This window comes from Rhinatrema bivittatum, chromosome 2 (genome assembly GCF_901001135.1).
Source record: "Rhinatrema bivittatum chromosome 2, aRhiBiv1.1, whole genome shotgun sequence".
Classification (NCBI taxonomy): domain Eukaryota; kingdom Metazoa; phylum Chordata; class Amphibia; order Gymnophiona; family Rhinatrematidae; genus Rhinatrema; species Rhinatrema bivittatum.
In genome coordinates this window covers 544333822-544347740 of record NC_042616.1, presented here as the reverse complement: position 1 = coordinate 544347740, position 13919 = coordinate 544333822, and the positions used below count along the sequence as shown (strand labels likewise).

At 43.6% G+C, this 13919-nt stretch overlaps 1 protein-coding gene across 3 annotated transcripts in view; it reads left to right on the top strand.

The window, feature by feature from the left end:
• Positions 1 to 13919, top strand: part of LOC115085173 (cytosolic non-specific dipeptidase-like) — a 139831-nt gene that overhangs the window by 19897 nt on the left and 106015 nt on the right. For 2 of the 3 annotated variants that reach the window (XM_029590876.1, XM_029590875.1), the window contains exon 2: positions 11097 to 11192. In XM_029590876.1, coding sequence (XP_029446736.1) covers positions 11106 to 11192 — 87 coding nt within the window. In that variant the 5' untranslated portion in view covers positions 11097 to 11105. Of the gene's footprint in view, positions 1 to 1446; positions 1480 to 11096; positions 11193 to 13919 lie in introns of those variants that run through there. The other variant, XM_029590874.1, reaches the window with a different exon arrangement.

Here is a 13919-nt window from a genome sequence, read left to right as displayed (position 1 = left end):
CCCCCCCCCCAGCAAAAGCACTGGTCCTCCAGTGCCACTGATGTGGTGTTTCAAGTCCCACCTTCCCCTTCCCCATAGACAGCCAAAGTACCTGCTGCTTGATGCCACCAATGCAGCATTTGAAATGGGCCATGCCCACCTGAAGCAATTCCTGAAAGGCTCCCTGGCCCTGCACAAAGAGGTGCAGTACCGTAGAGCACGAGAACCTTAAACATGCTGCTGAAGGAAAGAGGAGAAGCCTAGAGCTACCACCAGTAAAGATGAATTCTGCTGCGATGGTGAGGTGAGGGAAGAGGGAGATGTTTGGGGTGTGGGGAGGGGGGTAGAGATAGGAATGCTACAGAGTGGGTGACTGGGAGAATCTGCTTAATTTTTGTTTTATTGTCCTGGCTTCTGTCCATCAAATAAACTCAGATAATTACCCAGAAAAAAGAGTCACATTTTTGCACTGATTGTCTCCTGGTTTTGTTCTTGATATAACCCTGATAAATTCCCAGGAAAAAAATTAAAAACAAAAAACCATGAAGGGTGCTAGATATATAATAACTCTTGTCACTTTCTATGAAGGTGTCATGTGTTGAATAGCTGACTTCTTGCTTTAGGTGTTATGTCATGAATATATAGTGGTCTTATGTCTTAAAAAGTAATCATACTGCTTATCAGACAGATTTTTAGAAGTTCTATGTTCAAAGAAGAAGTCTGTGTAACTGCAGCTTCCAGTGTATAACTGTCAGTGCCTCTGCATCCAGCATGCTAATATTGATTACTTTGCTACAAGAAATGCTTTGCTCAGAAATAATTGCTTCTGTTTTTCACTCTAGGCATTATCAAATCTCTCAAAAAGACATAATTTCAGAGAATGGGGAAGTGATTCAGAGAGTATTTGAACTAAATATTGCAGTATTGCAAGCTGGAAATGTTTCACTTGAGAGCACCTTCAGAAATTATGAACTCTGCATATTTGATGTGCAGAGTTCTGGACTTTGCACATTTGTACTGTTAGAAGTAATCAGAATCTTAGTGAGAAATTTAAAGGTCTCAAATTTTTTTTCCATAGAATCTGAAAAATGTATTTCTTAAGGTCGAGTCAGGTGATTCCAGAACAAGTGAATTCATCTGCCTGGATTCTACCAGCAGATGGAGAAAACTGACACAATAGTACATATACCTCTGCAATGACAGCCTGCCAGTATTCTCTGTCTCCAGCAGATGGTGGACGTGCATCTCCCTACTGGGGATTACTTCATTTTGAAAAAGGAGAATTAAGGATATTATATTCGCCCTGCTCTCCTGCGATGATACTAAAAGGTCCCTCCCACAGTTGAGAATTCCTGAGGTGATTTCTATGGTCTCTCAGATGAGTGCCTTGGTCTGGTAGCTGGTTTTTTCCACCTGGTGTGGACTTAGCTGCTTATGTGACTAAAAGGCAGAGGGTGTAGGAAGCAGAGTACAGCGGTGACCATGTCTGTAATCAACCAGGTAAGGCTGAGCTCAGGTAAGTTTAAAAAAAAAAAAAAAAGATGTAAAAAGAGGCTATTGTAGTGTAGGGCTTCCTCCTTTTTCCCATTCTCTGTGCTTGTGCGCTATTCTGTGGAAGGATGAGGGACGTGAGCAACTCTGTAGGCTAGGCCCCGCTTTGAGGCTTTTTCGCTGTGTGCATTTTGCGTGCTTTCTAAGGCTGCTTTCTACAGCAGTGGTTCTCAACCTTTTTTCTGTTGGGACATACCTGGCAGATAATGCTTACAGGCGTGACACACAACACTTGACCATCACGGGGCTAAAGGTAAACATAGTCCAAGAAAACAAAGAGGTGAGGGACGATCTATAATGACCGTCAGGTAAACACAAAGGGATAGATGCCTTGATCTTTTTCAAATATTTATTAAAGTAGAGACGTATTCATAAAACCGCCTGACTTTGCATTTAAAAATGGTGGACTGAAGGTGTTTAGAAAGACTGCACTCTGAATAGTGGATCACAAGTTGTTTTTGCATTGCTGAAATAGTTACTTGTTGCTTGATGACACGACACTACTATATTTCATTCAAGACCTTGGATTGTTTAAGCCCCTGAGGCAGCAGCTGTTGAGCTGCGAAACTCTGCCAGAGTCGGGCGGTTTTATGAATATGTCTCTACTTTTAATAAATATTTGAAAAAGATCAAGGCACCTAAAGGTAAACACATACTTTCATCCATAGGAAACTCCCCCCCCCCCCCCAGCACCCAAAAAATAGACGCAGAGCAGAACTAGGATATTTCAAATACAACTTGCTATATAAAAAAAGATATTCTGATTCTACTGCTATCTCAATAACAGAAACACAAACTCTCTCGCTACCAGGCACATTATAAAATACAAAACCTGAAAAATAAACACACTCTGCATGTGTAGCAAACCTTCCATACCATTGCAACACTAATTCCAAGAGCTCAATAGCAATAGCCCTTCCTATGAAAAGGCAGCTGTGCAGCACCAATGCATGTCCTACTGAGAATGAGAAAACACAACAAAAAAGATAGATACAAATCCATACCTACTAGTAAAATACCTCACCTCAGTCACACATACAGATCTGACCTTCACCAAATACAAAATAAAAGACCACAAATTACAAATGTGGAGACACAAACTGGAATAGAAATCTCAAAAAGCCACTCTGCATGCAGTACAAAACTGGAGGCAAGTGTAACAGAAATACATTTCCTCCTACACTAAGCAAAGTACAAAGATAAATGCACATTCCCCAAATTGGCATGTTATGGCTCTTGCACCCCCTGTCACTCCCCTTCCATGCCTCCATCATCCTTCACTTTTCCCAATTACTCCCTTTCAATCATCTGCTAACACACATCCCTGCCCAGTATTCCTTAACCCTCCCACATCCTCCTCCCTGTGCTCCTTCTCTCCTCTGCTTGACTCTCCCTACCTCCTTCATCCCATCTCTCTGCCTGCCCAGCTACTCTGACCCCCTGTTTCCCACCCCTTCCTGCTCAGCAGCCTCCACAGAGTGAAGAGATCATCAGCAGCATCACTCCCAGAAGAGCAGGAGCTGGCAATATCTCGCTCTAATCTGGTGAAGGAGGAAACAGCCTCCCACTGGGCCAGAAATAAGAGAAGGAAGTGAGAGAAGTCTCCCATCGGGCCTAATGTAAGAGAAGTCAACCAACTCCCACCCGGACTGATAAGGAGACAGCCATCTGCTGGCCCTGCGACAAACCACTGTGTCCCGACATACCTGCTGAGAACCCCCAACCCTGTCCTGGGGGAGCCCCCCAGCCAGTCAGGTTTTCAGGATATCCACAATGAATATGCATGAGAATTTGCATGCACTGCCTCCATAACATGCATATTCACTGTGGATATCCTGAAAACTCAACTGGCTGGGGGGGCCCCAGGACAGGGTTGGGGACCACTGCTGTACAGGATTGTCAGTTCAGCGTGTGCGTCTAGCTGTGCGTCCAGGTTGTGCATCCAGTTTTTAGACAATTAATTGGGCCTTGTATTTTGTGCATCTAAGTTCAGCAGCGCCTTAAGTGACCGCACACTTAGTTGTGCACATAAGCTTTATTGTGCACTTAAATTGTTTAATGGCACTTATCTTTGGGATGCCTAGTATTTTTGGACATACACACATGCCTCTGGCCACTGCTCAAGCGCACTGTCAGCCATAATAGCGCCTATACCTAAGAAACCTAAGCGCCTTTCTCATAAGAACATAAGAAAATGCCATACTGGGTCAGACCAAGGGTCCATCAAGCCCAGCATCCTGTTTCCAACAGTGGCCAATCCAGGCCACAAGAACCTGGCAAGTACCCAAAAACTAAGTCTATTCCATGTAACCATTGCTAATGGCAGTGGCTATTCTCTAAGTGAACTTAATAGCAGGTAATGGACTTCTCCTCCAAGAACTTATCCAATCCTTTTTTAAACACAGGTATACTAACTGCACGAACCACATTCTCTGGCAACAAATTCCAGAGTTTAATTGTGCGTTGAGTAAAAAAGAACTTTCTCCGATTAGTTTTAAATGTGCCCCATGCTAACTTCATGGAGTGCCCCCTAGTCTTTCTACTATCCGAAAGAGTAAATAACCGATTCACATCTACCTGTTCTAGACCTCTCATGATTTTAAACACCTCTATCATATCCCCCCTCAGTCGTCTCTTCTCCAAGCTGAAAAGTCCTAACCTCTTTAGTCTTTCCTCATAGGGGAGTTGTTCCATTCCCTTTATCATTTTGGTAGCCCTTCTCTGTACCTTCTCCATCGCAATTATATCTTTTTTTGAGATGCGGCGACCAGAATTGTACACAGTATTCAAGGTGCGGTCTCACCATGGAGCGATACAGAGGCATTATGACATTTCCATTTTATTCATCATTCCTTTTCTAATAATCCCCAACATTCTGTTTGCTTTTTTGACTGCCGCAGCACACTGCACCGACGATTTCAATGTGTTATCCACTATGACACCTAGATCTTTCTTGGGTTGTAGCACCTAATATGGAACCCAACATTGTGTACTTATAGCATGGGTTATTTTTCCCTATATGCATCACCTTGCACTTATCCACATTAAATTTCATCTGCCATTTGGATGCCCAGTCTCACAAGTCTCACAAGTCTTCCTGCAATTTATCACAATCTGCTTGTGATTTAACTACTCTGAACAATTGTGTCATCTGCAAATTTGATTATCTCACTCGTATTTCTTTCCAGATCATTTATAAATATATTGAACAGTAAGGGTCCCAATACAGATCCCTGAGGCACTCCACTGTCCACTCCCTTCCACTGAGAAAATTGCCCATTTAATCCTACTCTCTGTTTCCTGTCTTTTAGCCAGTTTGCAATCCACGAAAGGACATCGCCACCTATCCCATGACTTTTTACTTTTCCTAGAAGCCTCTCATGAGGAACTTTGTCAAACGCCTTCTGAAAATCCAAGTATACTATATCTACCGGTTCACCTTTATCCACATGTTTATTAACTCCTTCAAAAAAGTGAAGCAGATTTGTGAGGCAAGACTTGCCCTGGGTAAAGCCATGCTGACTTTGTTCCATTAAACCATGTCTTTCTATATGTTCTGTGATTTTGATGTTTAGAACACTTTCCACTATTTTTCCTGGCACTGAAGTCAGGCTAACTGTTCTGTAGTTTCCCGGATCGCCCCTGGAGCCCTTTTTAAATATTGGGGTTACATTTGCTATCCTCCAGTCTTCAGGTACAATGGATGATTTTAATGATAAGTTACAAATTTTTACTAATAGGTCTGAAATTTCATTTTTTTAGTTCCTTCAGAACTCTGGGGTGTATACCATCCGGTCCAGGTGATTTACTACTCTTCAGTTTGTCAATCAGGCCTACCACATCTTCTGGGTCAGACCAAGGGTCCATCAAGCCCAGCATTCTATTTCCAATAGTGGCCAATCCAAGTTGCAAGTACCCAAACATTGGATAAATCTTAAGCTAATATTGCTTACTAGCTGTACCCGGCCACGTGTTGCTGTGGCTCAGTCTGGTTAAATGGAAAAAAAAAAAAAAAGTGTGCACGTTTCTAATATGTTTAATTTCACAATGCTTGTGGGTATACAATATTTTTTATTGTTCCATTGTCTGTGCAGTTATAGAGATTGTCTGTCTGGTTTGCCGACTCTAGAACACGCAACATATAATTGTCCAATTTGAGAAGCAGTCAGTGTCTAGATGTAAACCGCATAATTCTAGAAATGAAAAAAATAAAAAAATAAACTATACTCAGTAAATGAATGGTATAGTAAACGACACAGCTCAATTTCAAAGCAATGTCACATGAAATAATTAAATCAAAATGAAAATAAATCAATCTATGAAAATTCAATTTAACAATGCAATCTGAAACATTGAAATGGAATCGTAAAATATTTAGTACAAGCCGTTAAGCCCGTTAAAACAGGTGTGATTTTTGTCCCCTCTCCTATGTCTTTGTTCTGCTCCACTTCTTCTCTCGCCCCCCCCAGTACCACGAAGGGCCAGAGGCGGCGGCGGTGGTGGTAGGAGCTGCAGCGGTGACCAAGGGGGATCGCGTGAGGCATAATGGTCCTGCCATCCCAACTCCCTCCCCCGGTGGTGGAGGGACAGGCTCAGACCCCTTTCACTCTATTCTTACAGGCCCCAACTGCTTTGCTCTCCCATTCCCCTCTACACTCAACCCCTTCCACTGTAACCTGTAAGTGGAGAGCTGGGGGGGGGGGGGGGTAGAGACTCTCAAATAGCCCCCTACATAGGCTTCCTCTCTCTCTTGCACATATACTGTCCCTCTGTCCCTCACACACGCACGCCCAATCTCTCACACACATACACAATCCCTCACGTGGCCTCCCTCTCTCTCTGGCACTCACAATCGCCTTCAGCGCACATTAACACACTTCTCTCTCACACAATTAAAACGGGCGATATTTTTGCCCCCTCTCCACCTAAGCCTTTATTGCAAGAGCTTGCAAAGTTCCCACGCCTGTTGTGTCTGGGAGAGTGAGGAAAACACTCCCCCCCCCTTGCAAAGGGCAGGTGGCAGGCACTGCAACAGATTTGGGACACGTTGCCTAGCTTTGCTCTTTCTGGGAGACCTGTGCCTGTAAGAAATCTGATCGGGGGCTTGAGAGGGAGGAGGGAGCAGGGCTCTGGCTTTCACTTTCGTGAGGGTGCTTTGCTGGGAGTGGGGGTGCAGCGATGCCCATGTAAACTCTTCCCGTGGTGGCTGAGACCCACGGGCAGCTTGACAGCACTGCCTCCCCCCCCCCCCCCCACTTGCGGGATATTAACTTGGCTTCTCCTTATCTGGGGACTCAGGGGGCGGGGGAGGAGGGCGAGCTGTTCTCTGTTCAGCTCTTTGCGCTTTGGCTGCTGCAGCTGCTTGTGATCTCTTCACAGCCGCTTTCTACTGCATTTGCTCTGCTCCGGCCGTCCCAACTCCCTCCCCCCCCTTTCCCCGGTGGTGGACGGACTGGCTCGGCGACTCTTCTACCCTTTCCTCCTCCCCTCTGTGACACCCAGCACGTAGCGCAGAGCTCTATGGTCCGCACATGTGCGGTAGAGCTGCTCTCTACTGCGCATTTGCGGTCCGTCAACCAGAGCCCATTTATATTGTAGATAGCGTGTGTTGCTTTTATGTCCAACAGATGGCGCTGTTTTTCCAAAAAAGCATGTTTTTACCTGTCACAGGTGTGATATCTATATAATGTAGGTATATAAAAACACGCGCGTATTCGAATGCAACGTTGTGCCAAAATTTCAAAGCAATTGGTGAAGAACTTTCAGAGATTTAAGATTTTGAACAAACTAACATTTACATTTTTATTTATATAGATTAATTACCATTATGGCAGTTTATGGATTTTTCCTCTAGGAACTTATCCAAACCTTTTTTAAACTCAGTTACACTAACTGCTGTAACCACGTCCTCTGGCAATGAATTCCAGAGCTTAACTATTCACTGAGTGAAAAAGAATTGTCTTTGATTTGTTTTAAATGAGTTGCTTGCTGACTTCATGGAGTGCCCCCCTGGTCCTTCTATTATCTGAGACAGTAATTAATTGCATTATATTAACTTGTTCAAGTCCTTTTTATGATTTTTAGACTTCTATCATAATTCCCTTCAGTCATCTCTTCTCTAAAATGAACAGCCCTACTTCTTTAGCCTTTCTTCATGGGGAAGCTGTTCCATGCCCCTTATTTTGTACTTTCTCCAGTGCAGCTATATCCTTTTTGAAATGCGGTGACCAGAACTACACACAGTATTCAAGGTGCGGTCTCACCATGGAGCGATACAGAGGCATTATGACATCCTCCATTTTTTATTCACCATTCCTTTCCTAATAATTCCTAATACTCTATTTGCTATTTTGATTGCCACAGCACACTAGGCTGATGATTTCAATGTATTATCCACTATGACACATAGAGCTCTTTCCTGGGTGGTAAGTCCTAAGATAGAACCTAACATTGTGTAACTATGGCAAAGGTTATTTTTCCCTATATGCATCACTTTGCACTTGTCCATGTTAAATTTCATCTGCCATTTGGAAGTCTAATCTTCCAGTCTCACAAGGTCCTCCTGCAGCTTATCATAATCTGCTCGAGATTTCACTACTCTGCATAATTTTATGTCATCCACAAATTTGATCACCTCACTTGTTGTACCTCTTTCCAGATCATTTATAAATATATTAAAAAGCACTGGTCCAAGAACAGATCCCTGAGGCACTCCACTTTACCTTTTTCCACTGTGAAAACTGACCATTTATTCCTACTCTGTTTCTTGTCTTTTAACCAACTTGCAAGCCACAAAAGGACATTGCCTCCTATCCCGTGACTTTTTAGTTTTCTTAGATGCCTCTCCTGTGGGACTTTGTCGAATGTCTTCTGAAAATCCAAATACACCACATCTACTGGTTTACTTTTGTCCACATGTTTATTCACCCCTTCAAAAAAATGTTGGAGATTGTGAAGCAAGACTTCCCTTGGGTAAATCCATGTTGGCTGTGCCCTATCAAACCATGACTATCTAAATGTTTTGTGATTTTATTCTTTATAACAGTTTCCATGATTTTTCCTGGCACTGAAGTCAGGCTCACCTATCTATAGTTGGGGATTGGGTTTTGGAAGGCCTATACACTCTGGATCCAGTGGCAAGAGAGCGTTTACGTTTTCCAAAGTTGGATGCACTTAAGTGTGTAGTCTCCAAGCGGACCGCTATTCTGTGGAAGGAGGAGCGGCCTTGAAGGATGCTCATGATAGAAGAATTGAGACTATCCTTAAGCATTTGATGCAGTGGCAGTGACCTTGCAGATCACTTCTTCTTGTTCCCTGATGGCTTGATCTTGTTTGCTTCTGTCCTAGGAGGTCGATGACTCTGGGATGAGCTCCAGGGCAGTTATGGAGCCAGCTGCTGCTTTTTTGGCAGATGCAGGTTGTGATTTCGTCCGCTCTTCAGCCCAAGGAGTGGCTTCCATAGTAGCAGCCAGGCATCAGTTATGACTGAGAAATTGGTCAGCTGATTCTGCCTCTGAGGTTTACCTTACCAAATTGTACTTTCAAGGTTGCTGCTGTTTGGGAACAAGTTTTAAAAGCTGGCCAGTAAGTGGGGCTAATCTCCTGTTCCTCGTTTGCCAGAGGCTAAGAAGCAGACGCCACAATCTTTTAACATGAGAGGTCTTTCTAGAGCAGCGGTTCTCAACCTGTGGGTCGTGACCCCTTTGGGGGTCGAATGACGATTTGCTAGGGGTTGCCTAAGAGACCATCGGAAATACGGGTTTTTTTGTCGCTCCTCGAGTCACTCCCTCCCCTCACCGGATGCAGTAAAAAAGTTCATTCTGCGCTCCCTCGCTCCCCGATTGGCCGGTGCTGGGCAAAAGGGGCTTGCCAAAGCAAGCCCCTTTTGCCCAGCACCGGCCAATCAAGCAGCGCGCCCTCACTCCTCGAGTCACTCCCTCCTGCTGTAAATGTTGGAATGCGTTGGAAGAGGGGTAGTCTTATACGCCAAGTATATCCCAAACTCTATATTTTAACTGTAAAAGTTGGGGGTCATCTTATATGCCGGAAAATACAGTATATACAGTACAGTTGCTTAGGCCTATGAACGAAAATAATTTTACGGTTGGGGTCGCCACATAGTGGGGAATTGTATTAAAAGGGTCACAGAACTATAAAGGTTGAGAACCGCTGTTCTAGAGTATCCAGTTGTTTCCGTCTCTGTAGAGGAACGACCCTTAAGAGAACGTGACCTTTTGGTGAGACTCAGTGATACCTCAACTGAAAATGAACTGAAATATATCAAAGTTATGAAGTTAAACCAAAGAAAACAGTGTGGATGGGCATACAATATAAACTCAGGAGCTCAAACACACAGTCTTTTGTAAAGAAACTGGAATGACTGTCAATGTAATGGGGCAGAGCCAGCTTGAGCTTAGTGACTCTGTGCAAACAGGAAGAACAGCATTCTTCATGGCCAAGGGTGGAGACTTAGTTTATTGGATTGATGAAAAAAATCCCGTTTCACAAAATATGGAGCTCTGCGGGTGGTAGTGCCACTTTACAGCTACTATGGCACCCCTGAAACATCAGTACCTTGTCTCTTCAAGATTAGGGTCAAACTAGAACTGGATCAGCCCACATCCCCCTTTCATGCTCTCCTGTACCGCATATACTTATTCTCTCCATATTCTTTAGTCCTCTTCCTTCCTCTCCCCTCCACAACTCCTCATACCCCTACCTTGTTTCATTTTTTCAACCTTCATTCTGAATAACAACACTCACCATGGCTACCTGTGGCATTTATACATAGCTATGATCTCCCTCTGTCATGATCACTATTAAAATGCTCTTTATACATTTCCTGTATTCTATTAAGAGGTTGCTTCAACCCTGGTCCCTACTGCTTACTATGTTTCACAAGAAAGATCAGCTGGGCAGTAGGGAAGAAGTAAACCCCAACTCAGCCAGAGGAGAAAAAAGCACCAGCTGGAAATTTGCCCGCAGACTGACCATCTTGTCAGCATCCGGTTGCAACAGCAGCAGCTGTCCCACCCGGGCACGTACAACTTGTATTCTAATTGTGCAGTTTCTGTCTCAACTGTGGTTCGTAATGAAATCACTCCTGTCGCTGTTTGTTTTTCTAAAAGCTAGAACACCAAAACTCTTGCTGAGACCTGGCGTTCCGCTGCAGCCGAGAGCTGTGCTCGTTTTGCATACACCTAAGACTTATTCAAATGAATTGGCTTAAACAATAGAAAGGCAACACTTGCAACGTGTTTGATCTTTAGTTCTGCTTGAATTAATGAAATATTAGGGATTGCTTTATCTTGCCTACTGCGTCAGCACAGTGTTTTTGTCTTTCCCAGCAAGTTTCATGTATCTGAAATCAGCTGACGCTGCTTCCCTCCTCCTGTCATATGATTCTCCCAGTGATGTTTCCAGCCTCCTACAATCTGCTGCCTCATTCAGCTCCCTGGCCCAGGGGTGGAGCTTCAGTAGACTGGATTGGAGGAAGTGGTTTCCTGTCAGCTGCTTAATCGGCTAAAAGGGTTTTCTCACACGTTGCTATCTCCTTCCTCTTTCAGAGCTTGCAAATGCAGTCCTGCCCTCCACCTCTGGGAATGCCTGTCCTCCCGGCACTGTTCAAGTATATTGATGAGCACCAGGAACTCTACATTCAGGTAAGGACCAGATGTGGCAGACGTATTCCAGTTTGTATTCCTCTGTGTTTCTTTACTTTCTTCTTGAAAACTAGCCTGCTCTTCTCTTGTTGCTTGTGTGTTTTAGTTGGAGAGGAAGTGAGCCCAGTGATCCGCAGAGATGCATAGTTAAATATTTCTTCTCAATTATTTTTCTTGTTCTTTTTCTCCATGATTATTTCAGCTTCTTAATTTGTATTGCAATTAAAAAAAAAAAAATTGGTGAAAAATGTAGCTTTTATTATTAAAGATGTAGTCTAAACTGTTTTGTTACAGTTGCATACATTTTGTATGGACACTTAGCATTTGACTCACTGCTTGATTATACTGGCCATACTGTAGAGAAACTCTGCATTGTTTTTATTACACTTATCTGTGTACTTTGCACTACATAAAGTTCTATAATTGCAGCATTAATGTCTTCAAGGATATTTTAAAATGCAGTTATCATACTGTATCATTATTTAAAAAAAATAAGTAAATAGTGCTTTAAAAGTCTCCATTAAGAATACAGTGTGCAGTCCTATTGATAGGACTGTGATGTGGATATGTACTGTGTAGAGCAGGCTCTGTTTTGGTGTGTTAAGGAAAATTGCCCATGCAAGGGTAGCTTTCTAGTATAAATAACATATGCCTGTCAAGTCACCAACAGACCCACCAGCTGGGACCTGCCAGGCATCATTTTTTTTCTCTCTAGCTTGAGAGTGACCCCCTATTTCTCTCAGAGGGACTCTAATACCCACAGCAAATCTATTCTGCTTGGATTTGTTGCTTAAGTTCTAATTTCTGAATTTTAATGAAATCAAACATGCTAAGTGTCTGCAGATCAGGAAACTTCCCCAGAAGCACTCTCTTCCAGTCTTTCCCAGTATTCTCTTGGAGCTCAGGATCAGACTTGCCACTTGGCTCCATGTGATATGGAACAGACTAATCCAGACCTGGTTTTACCCAGTTGCATCCGTGAGAGGCTCTGTTCACATCACCCGAAGTGGGGTTTTTTTTTTTTCCAAAACCTTTTTCATTTACTTATCCTTTTTAATTTCCACATATTTCTTTTGATTTTTTTTGTTGAGGATTCAAGCCTGACCTTTTTTTTTTTTTTATTTCATTTGTTAGAGGGAAGACTGTTTTCTGGCTTACCCTGTGTTTCCTAACTACAACCTCTCCTCCCTTCATCCATATCAACTTTTTTTTTTTTTATTTCTAATAATTTTCACTTACCCATGCACGTACACACATATTCTGAGGTTTTTTTAATTTTAGAGTTTAGATTAGAGAGAGGCAGGTTTTAGTTTCCTGGGCATACTTTTTTTTCTTTTCTTTCTTGCTATTATATTTCACATTAATTTGTGCACCAGCCACCACTGCCAAACCACAGGTCTTCAAGCCTTCAGTGATTGAGGAAGAGAGATTACCATCTGGCCAAGGTGGCGAGCCAGGTCCAACTTCGGTCACAGATACTGAAGATGTTACTTAGCAAGGCTGATTTGGCCTCAGGAGAGGAGGAGCCAGAGGAAATGGCTGAGAGAGAGAGTCGCTAGACTCTGAGATCCCTGGTCATGGAGACTGGTTCCATAGAAGTATCCACTGCTGCAGCAAGAGGAAGTAACACCTGCAATTTCTTTTTGGATGTTGCTCCTTTGCTCACTAGGGAATCTCCTGAGATCCCAGTGATAATGACTCTGGATGACCTATTTGAGATATTTACTCCTGGTGCAATTCTGTGCACAAAAACTTAAAATTCTGCAAACTTTATATTGCTCAAAATAACACAATTTACACGACAGTCCTTAAGTAATAACTTTTTTCTGTATTAATTTAAAATATAATTACTTAAAGATGCAGAATTTCTCTAGAAATTCACTGTAAGAGTGTCCCTTCCACACTCTCTCTCCCAACTCCCCTGGCCACTTTGCCCTAGCAGGCCCCAACTCCTCCACCTGCCAGTATCTCTCCCCTCCATTTCTAGGCTCAACCCCTTCCACTCTATTGCCACTCCTAGAGTTTGACCCCATTCTCAGTACTGCCCCTCACACATGCCCTTTCTGTCCCTCCCTCTCTCACATATGCTCCTTTTCTCTAGTGCACATACACACCCCCTCATACAGGGTCACTCTCTTGCATACACACCCACACGAGCTCCCTTTCTCACGCATACATCCTCACACAGGCTACCTATGTCTCGCGCTCTTGCGCTTTCTCTCACACATACACAGGCTCGCACCCTCACATACACAGGATCCCTTTCTCATACATACCAGCTCTAAGTCTCTCACAGATACTCCTTCACAATCTCCTCATAGGCTCCCTCTCTCTGGCACCCACACTCAAGCACAACACCCTTCCCCCTCCTCTCACACACACACCTCTCTACACACATTCTCTCTCTCACCGGGGCCTTCATCATTGCCGGGAGTGGAGAGTGTCCCGAGGCATGCAGGGGCTTTCATCTTCACCAAGATCAGCGTGCACTCTGTTCGCGGCACGTGGAGGCCGCCTTCGCTGTGAATGGCGCACTCTCCATTTGTGGCATGCTGGGGTCTCCTCTGCCTTTTCTGCGCAGAATTTGGCAATTCTACGTAGGGGGAGATTCTGCACAAATGCTGCGCAGTAATGCAGAATTCCCCCAGGAGTAGATATTTGTCATGTTGCTGGAAGCATTTTCCTCAGTTCTAGAGGCACCTACTCAGTGCCTCCAAATTGCAGGTC